At 45.6% G+C, this 12,913-nt stretch overlaps 5 protein-coding genes across 5 annotated transcripts; 2 read left to right on the forward strand and 3 right to left on the reverse strand.

Annotated features, from left to right (window-relative positions):
- Positions 1-492: 492 nt before the first annotated feature.
- Positions 493-1,279, reverse strand: IL334_003574 (uncharacterized protein; the record flags this gene model as incomplete). Its single annotated transcript, XM_062935304.1, has 5 exons — positions 493-584; positions 658-766; positions 859-987; positions 1,050-1,125; positions 1,209-1,279. The coding sequence occupies 5 exons, from the start codon at positions 1,277-1,279 to the stop codon at positions 493-495; spliced, it is 477 nt and encodes a 158-aa protein (XP_062791355.1).
- Positions 1,280-4,641: 3,362 nt separating this feature from the next.
- Positions 4,642-5,390, forward strand: IL334_003575 (uncharacterized protein; the record flags this gene model as incomplete). Its single annotated transcript, XM_062935305.1, has 5 exons — positions 4,642-4,744; positions 4,803-4,869; positions 4,934-5,172; positions 5,236-5,306; positions 5,373-5,390. The coding sequence occupies 5 exons, from the start codon at positions 4,642-4,644 to the stop codon at positions 5,388-5,390; spliced, it is 498 nt and encodes a 165-aa protein (XP_062791356.1).
- Positions 5,391-6,205: 815 nt separating this feature from the next.
- IL334_003576 (uncharacterized protein) lies at positions 6,206-6,990 on the forward strand (the record flags this gene model as incomplete). The annotated part of the gene is made up of 5 exons (XM_062935306.1): positions 6,206-6,281; positions 6,350-6,419; positions 6,497-6,732; positions 6,798-6,904; positions 6,973-6,990. 5 exons carry the CDS (start codon positions 6,206-6,208, stop codon positions 6,988-6,990), a joined length of 507 nt encoding a protein of 168 aa, XP_062791357.1.
- A 167-nt stretch (positions 6,991-7,157) lies between these two features.
- Positions 7,158-8,961, reverse strand: IL334_003577 (uncharacterized protein; the record flags this gene model as incomplete). The annotated part of the gene is made up of 3 exons (XM_062935307.1): positions 7,158-7,984; positions 8,056-8,579; positions 8,645-8,961. The coding sequence occupies 3 exons, from the start codon at positions 8,959-8,961 to the stop codon at positions 7,158-7,160; spliced, it is 1,668 nt and encodes a 555-aa protein (XP_062791358.1).
- A 679-nt stretch (positions 8,962-9,640) lies between these two features.
- On the reverse strand, positions 9,641-12,721 carry IL334_003578 (uncharacterized protein; the record flags this gene model as incomplete). Its single annotated transcript, XM_062935308.1, has 2 exons — positions 9,641-11,691; positions 11,800-12,721. The coding sequence occupies 2 exons, from the start codon at positions 12,719-12,721 to the stop codon at positions 9,641-9,643; spliced, it is 2,973 nt and encodes a 990-aa protein (XP_062791359.1).
- Between the last annotated feature and the right edge of the window lie 192 nt (positions 12,722-12,913).

The raw sequence follows: 12,913 nt of genomic DNA on the forward strand, positions 1-12,913 counted from the left end.
GAACTCAGCTGAAAGCCAGGAGGCTACCGGATGACTGTAGCGTGTTGATAAGACACAATGGAGTATTCCTTTACTGAAATGGTCTGTTACTCGCTCGTCGATCATGTAGCCAGCCCTGCTTGCTAATGTCATTTGCCTTTCCCTCAACCTTCACACAGTTCATCAGGTATGCTGATGAAAATGGGGGCCCAGCGACCTCATTCAATGCAGACTGAAGCTGTCCGCAAGAAGAGATCCGCATACCGACTGCTTCTCGCACCACGATGATAGCTTTGATAACCGATACAACGAAGCTCGAGCTGTCCATTGCATTTGAACTTCTTGTAAAATTCGGATTAGATTTCAAGGTTCATTCGAAAAATTGACGTTTGGTTCCGTTGTCTATCACTCTACCTTCTAACCGATTATCAACTCCGGTTGGCCCCATGCCTCCTACAACATTCATAATACCTGATATAGGTACCACAGACTACGGTATCGGACAGTGAAGACTTAAAACAGCTTATTTCCAGCCTTGACGAAAAGACTCATGAGAGTGATCACACCGCTGACAAAGACGACCGATCTCACGTTGGCGGTAGATTCTGTTCGGACGAAAATATCAGCCAACCGACAACAAGAAACGAGCCTTTGCAACGCAACGAGCTTTTAGCTTACTTGTGGTATTTGTGATGTAAACTACGTTATAAATGATTCTCGAAACCAAGTAAAGTGCCGCAGTAGTGTTCAAAGTAGAAGGTGAGAGTCTGGCAAAGTTCCCGGCAAGCTGATACGAGCATTAGCAATCGATGGCTTGAAAATATGACTAGGATCTTCGTTGTTTGAGCTGGAATACACGATAAAGGGGCTTGTACTTACAACAGCAGCGGCAAACAAAGGCAAGTTTTGGAAACCGTTTTGTTGAGCAGCTTCGGCACGAGTGTATATCCCGTGCGCGTTAGGTGAAAGCTTTGCTTCTTTCAATTTAGCAAGATTTGAGTGGGGTTCCTATTCCATTCACAAAGGTTTAAGTTAACGGAGGTTCCGAATTGATCGGGTCATGCGCTTACCCGATTATCCCATTCTGGCGTACCAGGAGCCCTTTCACTGTTGAAAACTGTGACAGCATAGAAATGCGGCGCGAAACTGCAAGATTTCTGTATAAGTTTGTTTACAACAAATCCCTCTCACACTAGTCAAAAGCTGATTGTGATGGGTGTTACACGTACGCGATTATCCATGCGGCCGGAACAGCGTAGAGAGAATAGTTGTTTGTTAGGTTGAGGCCGATGAAAGACATAATTGATGGTTTAATGTGATATATTGTTGGTATGAAGATAATATGTAGTGCGAGCAGATTACTTGGGGATGTACTTTATAAAGTGAACATTAGATGTTCATATATAGTAAAGACGGGCTTTGCTTTCTCGAAAAGGTGAAACATAATAAAAGTAACTTCCAGAAACCCATTCAGATGAGCATGACGTCAAGACAATCGGAATACGGTGACTGACCGGCTTTTTCGGTGCTCCAGTAGAAAATGCCGGATACGTTACCAGAATCCTGGAACCAAAGCCATATGTGCGCCGTCTCTGTGCATACATCGCTTGACGAGCTATTCAACGCACACGTTGATTTATTATAAGGTAGATACGCATACAAGCAGGCCCGCATAATCCAGTGAAAGTGTATCAAAGCTCGGACTCAGTTCGACTTTCCGATCATGAAAGAGCAGAAGTCCCCTTAATGTCTTGCAGTATAGGAATAGTATCAGCTGTGTACGAATCCAGAACAGCAAGATCCTAATCACCTTGAACATCAAATACTCCAACAATGTTCTTATACATTTTGTACCAAGTGTCGAAGAGGTCTCTGCATGCCTTCTCGACATAGAGTAGATGGGGTCTGTAATGTGCGAGTCAGGTTACGGAGTCTTCCTCCAACTCGATCCAGACTAAATGCTGACACTTACAAGGTAGCAGAAACAACCTCATCAAACCCGTCAGCTCCACGGGGAATAGCTGCTCCTCTAGGTTGTACTAGCCGGGAACCATCGTCCTCTACCTTCGAGGGAAGAAAAAAGTAATGTTGACCGCGAGACGGCATTGTTGAGAGATGCAGAAGATATATGGGTATGATACGAGATGGAGTCTGTGTACAGATCATTAAGGCCCGTTACCCTTATCTGCTTGATTACCTGCATATTTATACACATGCGCACGATAATAATCATTACATAGCTATCCGAAAGATACAAACGAACGAGCGGCGTGAATGGAACAATCGTCAGGAGTGATTAACCTTCAAAGGCAGCCTTCAAAATCACCTCTTCCAGGCATCTCTCCTACCTCAATGCTCCCCTTATGGATCGGTATTGCTTATCACACCAAACTACCATCTACGATACTACATTATCCCTTCTGTTGCCGGCAGGTCTTCTGCGATTGGCTCCCAGTATCCGTCGAAAGACCACCCTGCCTATGAGGTTTAGTTTGACTTGTCGCTAATCCCGCTTTGTTCAGCTTGAGTTTTCAAATTGTTCAGTGCGTGTTCATCTGATTTTCGTTCTGCTTTGGAGCTGAGGATCAGGGAGATCTCCCTGATTAACAGCACCATGAGGATGGCAAGAACTCCTCCTAAAGTGACCAAAAGAACTAGAGGCGAAATCAGGTGACGTAAGTTCCGTGCGTACAATCCTCATACACAAAGACATTGGACCCACATTCGATGATTATGAATAGCCATTGTGCCAAGCATACAGATCCATTAGACGAGACTGTGACGCCGGGGATCTCTTTGAGCATTCTACCTGGATAACTGCTCACTCTGGGTACCAGATTCTTGAACTTTGACTGCTATAGATGATCGCAGAAAGTGGTAAAGGATTTGAAACACCTGGAGACGGTATGACACCCGGACAGGAGAGACTACGAGGATCGAAACCGAGCATGTTCCCTTGTCATATGAAACCGTGACCACCAATCAAAGGTAGCGAATCAGACATAGGATGCCATCGCTCTTCGCAAAATAGGGTTTTCAGTTGGTCGTCAGTCTGTTGGGCACTACTTAATACTGGTAAAAGGTCAGACGTTACTGCATAAATACTGGTGAAGAGCAAAACAGATACAGATACGTAATATGTTTATAGTATGTCAGATTCGAAAAGATGAATGATTATCTGGCATTCGAGGTGTGCAATGATGAAAACCTAAGAATGTTTTTGTCTTTTTCTGATCCTCTTGTCCACTACCTTTCGAAAACGGCTCTTCTTTGCAACCGTGATCCCGTGGTCATTGTCAATAGAATGCCTTCTGAATCTGATAACGACAAGCAAGATTCCTACTGTTGCTTGGGCAGCGAATAGGATAACTAAACATTCTACTTCGCAGGTCAGTAAATCTCGTTGTCAGAATGAGATCCGAGAGCATTGCGCGTACTGACTGACGATAGTGTTTAATGCCTCAGGTGCGATACAGGTTTGCCCTGACACCGTAGTTATCCCTTCTTCTGGCAGATGGAGCCCTTCTGACATTTCTTCAGATGAGACTCGATGATAGACAAATAGTACAAATAAAGGCTCCCGCTCAGTGCTGTACTTCGCTCCAAATCAGTGCAACTCGAGATAACAACGAAACAAAGGAGCGTATGACTGGACGTATTAAAGGTATGAAAGTACACTGTACTCGCCAGCCCTTCAATACAATGCAAAAACGGTATCGTTCCCCTATATGGTAAGTCACATCAATTAACTCCGTACCTGTCCAGACGCACAGATAGAATTTCGCGTCCGTTGAAGCGAAGTTGACTCCTAGAGCGAGGAACAGAGAGTAGTGTTGTCATAATCGCTCATTGTCAGAAATTTATGGTCAACTTTTCGTCCGAAGCAATAGAAAGCGTTCACCTTACCCTCATTTATTGGACCTGCAGATATGGATTTTGGGGTTTCCATAGCCGCTGTCTATACTGATGACCTGCAAGATACACGTGCGACCATAAGGTAGCCGGCTAAGCATCGCAAAGAATATCTATACACAGTATACGCCGCTGACGAATATCTTCCGTGTAGAACATCTTGATCACTTGCCAAGAAGTATCAGTCTCCGATGTTTCCAGGATTTACGGGCCGACCAGCAGGCACCGTAACACAGCCGCTCTTCAGAAGGGTTAAAAAGTCAATTAAGCTTACTCACGATAAAAAGGGAATCGAAAAAGAACAATAAGCAAATTGGTCGCGACGTTACTGCTCTAACCCGATTCGTGAATTTTCCGAACTTCTCAAATGATAATCGTTCTGAGTTTCATCTTCAACCTCCTTTTCCTTGTCATACAACCAGCTTTGCACAAGTCACGGACTGTTGAGAATCTAGCCTTTACGATCGATGGCTTTTTTACTGCGCGTTCCTCAATCCCAGAAGCCACCTCCTTGTGTATTTTTATTGTATCAAATGCTGCTTTGACGTCCTTTCCGAGATACCCCTTTCATTTCTTCGGTGACCGTTCCTTCCCCTTGACACTGATCGAACATATTCGTACAATTCATCTCCATGATGAAAGGTATATGAAGCCGGTATTTGACGAGCATGAGAACAGTCATCCCCCTTGTATTCAAGCAATCTTGTTTTTCTTTTCCACTATTCTTACAAACCGATTTGTTCGCTTAAAATGTTCGCCGGTGCTCTTCTTGCTATCCTTCCCGTATTGGGACTCGCTTCAGCCACTGTCATCCCTCGACAAGGCTCCGTATATCCTTTCGGTCACTTACATCGTGAGTCAGCCTGACTGGTAAGCTCGATGATATGAGTGTTGACCTTGATCCATCGTAGCTACTTCTGATATTGGAGGTCTCTGTGTTGCTGCCTCTGAGTTAGCGATTGGAGCTTCAATTGGTCTGTGAGTATTTCTAGGTGCTCCTGTTTTTAGTCAGTTGCAATGCTAATTGTTTCGTTTGTTATAGTGTCGAATGTCATGCCAGCACTGATCCTTTGTCCGCTCTTGAGCTTTGGAACATCACCAACTCAGCTGCTCACGGTCCCGAGCGAATTGCACTCCAAGCTAGACCACAGCTCTGCATAGCCGGCAATCCCAGAACTGAAATCGGAAACACCCTTTATATCGAAGAGTGTGGTGGAGTCAACGATGGTCAATATCAACTGATCAGTTACTCTCAAGCCGGTTTCCTCTCTTTCCAAAATGGTATGTGTCACATCATTGTCGTGGAATACGACCAGACATATAGCTAACCTTGATGCTTCTCAGCCAACTGTATTCACAGAAAGAGCGACACCGAACTCGACATTCAAACCTGCTATACCATGGCTAACGACCTCGTAAGCAAATTCCTTCCTTGTCCTCATTATGTGCAGTGTACTGACTAAAGCTATCTCTGCCAATAGAAATTCGTTCCTTCATAGAAGGATGATAGATGAGTCGGATCTGGAGCTTCGACCACACGTCCGGTCTCCCGGTTGAGATGATGTAGCCGACATATGCATAGCTTTCTCCTTACTGTATGGTTACCAGCCTTTATCATACACTCATCTGGTATGATTAAGGAAGATAGACTGTTCGAAAGAATCGTCCTCAGTGACAGTATGATTATGCAGCATTGTCTGGAGGATGCCCTGAAGTGAAGTAGTTGAGGTGATCGAAGTGATCGGAATGACCGAGCCTTGTTCGGAGCTTAGACCTACTGCGACGTGCGACGTGCGCCGGTCGTAGTTACAGTCACCCATTGCATAGCTCATACTTGCATAAGCAAATTTTGGAATAGTTTGTCGTTGGCAATACCTGTCGGTCACAGTCATGTAGAGCCTGTGTGTCCAGGGGTCCAAGGTGAAAGGAGGCAGATACCTCGAAAAATGGCACAGGATTGGTCTTTGAAAGGAATGGAGGTTGTTATTCATTTATCAATCAAGAAACAAGATGCACAAGTCTACGTGTACACTTTTATTTCCGCACCCCTTGTCGATCCGTATCATGATACTCTCAAACTCTTCTGGAACAACTATACCGGCCCCTGTCAGATAAAGGTACTCATTCGTTCCGACCTGGCACGATACAAGTGGCCTCATAAATCGTCCAGATATAAATAGCCCTCTTTTCGTCGACCCAATAGTCTTTGTCATCAGTACTTACCACTCAAGCCTATTGAAAGGTTTCCTGATACTTTGGTGTTTCGTGCTACTTTACCTAAGCTGATCATTACTCATCCAATTGAGGCGAAATCATGGTTAACAAGATCCTTTTGACTGTCCAAACTCTTCTCGTCTCGGTCTCTGCTACTGACTTCTACAAGATCCATCGTGAGTTCCCCTCGATGCAGTCAAGGGACACCCAAAGATGGATCAATCATAATCATGTATTCATTTAGCCAAATCACATGAAGATCTTTGCATTACAGTAAAGAACGGAAAACTTGAAAAGGGTGCAGAACTTGAGATGTCAGCTCATTCCCGTTAAATGTCAGCAGACACCCGAGTTCTCCTAGCTGATAACAGTACACGTACTTTCCCAATAGTGAAAGGTGTCTTCCCAATGACAGTGTCGACGTGAAGACACAACAGTTTGCTGGTCAACAAGATGACAATATATTTATCATGTTCTCCAAGGATGCAACTGAGCTCAACATCGACAATGGAGGCGGTACTGCCAGAGGAAATGGGTTGACGCTTGAGTCTGCAGGTAACCATCCCATTCCCCCTCCGTCCTCCTATTGGAGCTACGACGAGGAGAGGCTGTACAGTGTCGACTATAGTAAGTGAAGTCACTCTGAATCGTAATCGTGAGACATGCGCTGATGACACATCTATCATGACTAGATCAAAAGAGGCAGCTATGCCTGGATGTAATTGAGAATGGAGGTAGCGTCGATGTTGGTAGTAAGAACCTCCAGATCTGGGATTGCATCGATGGTGCTTCTAATCAGGTGAGTTTTACGCGGCACTGGCAATTCAGATCTTCGATATTGATATTCGATTCGGTATTCCATTGCAGCTTTGGACATTTACCTAATAGTGAATGTCAAGGTATATGATTTGTTTCATCATACTCTCCTGTAATATAGGTGGAATGCATTGTCGAAACGTGGAGAGAAACAGTCGTGACGTATCCATGTCATCTATGTCGTTGAAATTCGTTCACATCGTTGGAAGCGCATATGATAACCATCCATAGGCCTATCATTGTTGCCAGCCACCTTGCCAACCCGTCCCAGCTCCTCTGCCCTGTCCTCCCTGACCATTTGGGCCTCCTTGACCTCCTTGATTTTGCTCGAATCCAGGTACAGGTCCCATCATTCCGTCAAATCCGAAAGGCATCATTCCCATTCCCATACCCATTGGCATCTGCATTGGCATTTGTATTTGTTGTTGTTGATTGAAGTTTCCAGGTTGACCACCATTAATTGGCAAACCCATACCCATACCCATGCCCATACCCATTCCCATTCCACCAAAGTTCTGCTGAGGAAATCCTGCATACGGCATCATTCCCATGGGCATACCCATATTCATAACCATCATTGGGTTCAACATCGGATTAACTTGTCCACCAGCTGCAAACGGGTTGAACCCCATTTGTGAATGTTGCTGAGGCTGCTGCTGCTGCTGTTGTTGATATTGCCTATTTTGATTGAAGTTGGGCCTGAAGCCTGTATTTGGCCCGGGATTTGGTCTTCCTCCGCCTGCATTATGGGAGTTGGAGTTGCCAGGTAGATTTCTTGGACGTCTCTGTGGTGATTTAGGCCGTAATGTGTCGATCTCAGTATGATAGGGCAAGATTGGTCTTCCATCGGATTCAGGAATGGTGATTGGATATGATGTAGCATCGAACGGTGACACTTCTTCCTCTGGGGAGGGAGCGAATGGTAGATTAGGGGATAGGGAAGCTGTCACCCATCCTTTGCGAGGATTAGGAGATGAAGGAAGAAGTTCCAGACGTCTTGTTCCAAGACAGAAGTTCTCGATCAACGTATACAGGTATGGTGGAAATGCTGGAGAACTAGGTTCTATCGTTCTTTGCGCGTTAGCTTCTTTTGTGCCTAACCACTGGGTAGGGTGATTGACGGAAGATACTCACCATTGTCACTTTCCCAGACCATGACATCCGTGTCAACGTTACAATGGACGAATCTCATATCTGTTGACCTTCTCACCGTACCCCTTATTCCCATGAGACAATGTTCCTTCTGACTTGCGAATAGCGCTCCGTCTTCCACTGATTTGGTTTCTTCATCTTCACTTGATAATCCCTCAGATCTGTTCTGAGTTTTCGTGTTTGTTTTAACCCAAACTATATCTTCAGCTCTTCTGAATCCCCATTTTGCGAAACATTCTCTCCCCCTTTCCAGACCTTCCTCATCACCTTTTCCGACCCACAGAAAGACAAATCCAGGATCAGAAGAGATTTGCCTTATGGGTAAATTAGCAGTGGCTTCCCATGAAGCGAGAGGGTGAATCATAATGACATCAAACCGATTTGGGTTGATTGCTGAGAGGATGTCAGATGATGAAGTGGAAGTAAGAGGAAGGTAAAGTGGTGCGTGAGAATGGGAGGAAACAAGGGATGATTTGAGCGCAGTCAGCTTTTTGAGTGCTGGGTATCTATGAACCGAAGGCTTTAGCATGAACTTTAGAATAGCAGTTCCGACATGAGAGACTACACATACTCCTCGCAAATTTCTTCGTCTTTGGCACCGAGTATCCAATTACTACCAAATTCGTCTGATTCACCGAATCTAGAAGAATAATCATTCCGTATGGTCTCTTCCTCCTTCACGTAGTTGACCACATTGTTCTTATTCCTTATCTCTTCTTCCACAACAGATCCGCCTTCATTTTGTTTCTCGAAAGCCGATGAGGAATGAGACCTTGATGATAACACAGGTTGCTCGGGAAAGGAATGAGTTGGATCAATGATCTGACGGCGGGAAGATTGTTTGTCAAGTATCGAATTTAAGAAAGTTTGATGAGCGACAAGAGCCATGATGTCGTGTCCTGGCGATGTTGCTTTCGATCAGAGGTTTGCCTCTGCTCTTCACATCATCTCTACGGCTTTATGAATGGATCAAGTAATTCAAAGAGGTCATTCGAAGTGGTTATCGTTTTTCAGTCCCGAAAGAACACGTCTCGAGTGGAGACCCCGCTTTGCAGTGGTCGTACTACTAGTGAGACGCAGACATCATTCTTCACCCTGCACTTGACACCGTTGTTACTACAGTGTGATTGCAAAAGAAGAATTTAGCATCAAATCATGGAGGATGATGCATCATGTGGCCATCATACGTGCAAGACCGGATGGACATCAGTGATTGCAATCAATACGAGATCGTGCTCGGGTGTCGTCCATCAACTTTGCTTACTCCGTTCATCGATCTTAGCCCTGTCTCAAAGGCCTCAAAGCAGAGTCATTTAGAATACATCAGTTCGTTCTCATCGTAAAATCATATATACATATAGTCCCTCCCTTGATTCTTGGGTTTAATTTGTATTCTCATTATTAGCTCATCACGATATAGATAAACGCTAAACCGATTGAAATCATTTGATATATCATGATGAATAGATCAAGTCAAGAATCGCGACCTCTAAAAATCAGTGTAATATATCAGCTACTTTATCTTGCGAAACTTCATCATATGCTGTCTCCAAGAAGGGAAGCATACTCACTTTGTTACTACAGCCCATCCCTCTCCCTGTTCGAAATCACCTGGATCTTCATCGTCTAATAGAGGAGATTTTGGACTTCGTCTAGCTGACAGTCTTTTGGATGAAGGTCTAGTAGCTTGTGGTGTAGCATCTATATCCTCTCCATCATCATTATCTAGAGATGAAGATGAGTAATCCTCGGTCTGACTTTGATCGACTGACAACCTGGGATTCGAAAGCGACTTGCTTTTGCCAGGAATATTTGCGACTGGAGTGGTGGGATAATCTCTGGGGATACTTATTTCGTTTTCGGCATCATCTTGATCGTCATGGGTTTTAGGTGTGAAAGTTGGCTTCTGAGGTGTGACAGCAGGAGATGATACATGTACCTCGACTCTGGGTTTCTCTTCATCAGGTACAGTTGGGAAGGACTTCAGGAATGTCTCATCGATCGGCGTAGTGACATTGCTTGCAGCTCCTTGAAGATTGTCCTTACTAGCAGGTAAATCCAGGCCGATTGGTGTAGTAATAGGGTCCTCCACGTCGGGATCAGCTGTTGGTGGATCGGGGAACGAAGGTGCTTGACGTTCAGATGTGGCTTCAGGTGTTTTGTCTTCGTCAATGGCCTCTTTAGCGGTGTAGAAAGGTTCTTCGGCTGACGCAGGTTGAGAGACAGGTGCCGGTTCCAGGTGAAGCTGAACAGGTCCAGAAGGGGATGCTATAATCTCTTCTTTGTTCACCTCGGCGCCGACAGCTAACACTGCAGGTTGATCAACTTTGAGCTCCAACTCTTCGGCACTCGGTGTAGTGTCAACATCTCCATGTGTCGTGGGAGACTGCATCTTCTCTTCTTTAGGAGTCTTGACGTCAGATTCGAAGTTGCCGTTTGCCTCAACAGGGACTGGAGTTATTGGGACTTCGATCTCGGTCGGTCGGGTGGGCTCGGTAGCAACGTTTTCAGTAGCAGTTGAATCTACTTCAAGAGGATCGACGTCTGGCGTGCGATCGTCTCTGCTTTCTGGCCCATCTGTTTCCACGTCTTGCGTAGGTTTATCGTTCGATTGAACCTGTCCATCATGATCTCCCGCGTTCGCCTTTTCTCTATCATCCTTCACCACATCACCGATAGGTCTGGCGGCTTCTTGTAGGGTAGGAGGCTTTTCTTCTGGTTTATAAGGATCATCCTTCGCAGTCTTACTATCATCTCCTTTCCAGGTAGGATTCTGTAAGTCGCGATCTTCACGATTCTGCTCCGATCCTTCTTGATCTTGCGGTCTGTGTTCATCTTCAAACCATTGTGTACTTCCTGTGGTACCACGATGACCACCTTCTTTAGCTTCTGGTTCACCGGGTCCGACCACAACAGGTTGTTGACGAGGTGCATCTTTTTGACCTTCATTGAACTCTTCTCCAGGTTCAACGATTTCATCGGCAGTTTCATATTCCTCCAAAGTCTTTCCAGCTTCTCCTCCTTGTACTTTTACTTCTGACGGAGATATCTCATGTTCCCCTAGGTTATGGGTAAATGCATCACCGACCATTGCATTTGCAGGTAGATCCAAGCCTACGTCTTGAGCAATATCTTGTTGCGGGCCGTTTTGGGATTTGGGTTTGAATCTAGCGGCTGAACCGAGATTTCCAGCTTTGAGATCGTCAAGATCAACAGCTGAGTTGGGATCATGCTTTTCGGAAGAATGGAATGTATCAGGTTGACTCTCAGATATCAGGTCCCCTTTGGTTAGGCCTTGTTCTGGAGAAGGTGATAGCTTCCCTGCTTTTAGTGCTTCGAGATCCGAAGCTTTGTTGGGGTCCGCTTCATCGCCAGGCATAGGTGTGGGAGTTTCAAGGTCTTCTTGAAGGGATGCAGATGGTTCAGCAATATCGCTTGAGGTATCATCCTCTTCACGAGGAGACAAATTCTCTTCTGGAGGTCCGGCTGTATGCTCTGTTTCTTCTTTTTGACCTCTATTCACCCCCAATCCTTCTAACCTACTGCTCAGGTCTTCCACATCATTGTCACCCATAACACTCCCTTCACCCATAACACTCCCTTCACCCATAACACTCCCTTCACCCATAACACTCCCTTCACCCATAACACTCCCTTCACCCATAACACTCCCTTCACCCATAACACTCCCTTCACCCCCAACACTGCCTTCTCCTGCAATGCTACCTTCGCCAAGCTCTCTTCTGGCTGCTCGAGGTGTTCCAATTGGGGTTGAAACCCCGCTGACATCTTGCATCATTTGAGTCTCTTCCTCACTGCCTCTTGATTGGGTGGCAAGGGATGACGATATACTTGGTGCAAACGTATTTCCAGCACCCGATTGAGCCGATAAACCTCTCACCATTGGGTTGACTGCCACTGCCGCAGCGTTGGCTGTAGCTAATTTGAGGTTTGGCGCTACGAGGTCATATTCGGGTGCTGGAAGAGGAGGAGTTCCAGTAGCAGTCGGAGTTGGTGGAGCAGAGAGTGAGAGTTCCGAAACTGCATCTCCGGCATCGGCCCTCGTCGATGAAGGTGTAGCTGCACCTGGACCACCTTCTTCCAAGGAGGGTAGAGTGGCTGATAACCAAGAGTTTGGAACTCCGGCACCTGGTGAAGTAGGAGGGGAAGATGATCTTGATGTGATGGGTGAAGTTGATGATTCTACAGTTGCTGCACTTGAATTGATTGATCCTGAAGGACTCGATGATCTTGCTACCGTACCAACGCTGGTAGTGCCAGTACCTTCTGTAGAGGTAGTCACCTTAGGTATGATTGATGTTCCTGTACTTGTACCTGTAGGAGAAGGTATTACACCAAGATTTGAAGAACCAGTCGATTGACCTGCTAAAGCTATATTCCCATTACTCCCCATACTTGGGATCCTATTTCCGATTAGGCCTCGATTCTCTGATATCCTCCTATTACCACCCGAGCCTCCAGAATTGATCATGCCTGCTGTCTTGGGATCTAAACTTGGGATTCTGTTTCCAACTAAACCACCTCGGTTAGAGGGTTGCGAATGCGAAAAATGAGCTTTTGGGATGGGAGGTGGCGCAGTCGTGTTGTTGAATTTAGCAATTCGATCTTTCAAAGATCCAGAGACCATACGGGGTTGAGGTGCTCCGGAAGGTGAGGATGAACGGGAGTTTCCCGAAGGTGGTGTGAGAGTATCTTCAGGCCTGAAATATACGACAAGTCAGTCAGTGCTTCGTCCACCCCACCGGTGAGGGTGTATGGCAATTAGATGTTCATGCACTCACATGGTCGTATAAATTGATGGTAAGGACAGATGTTGGTT

The sequence above is a fragment of the Kwoniella shivajii genome, chromosome 4 (genome assembly GCF_035658355.1).
Source record: "Kwoniella shivajii chromosome 4, complete sequence".
NCBI lineage: Eukaryota > Fungi > Basidiomycota > Tremellomycetes > Tremellales > Cryptococcaceae > Kwoniella > Kwoniella shivajii.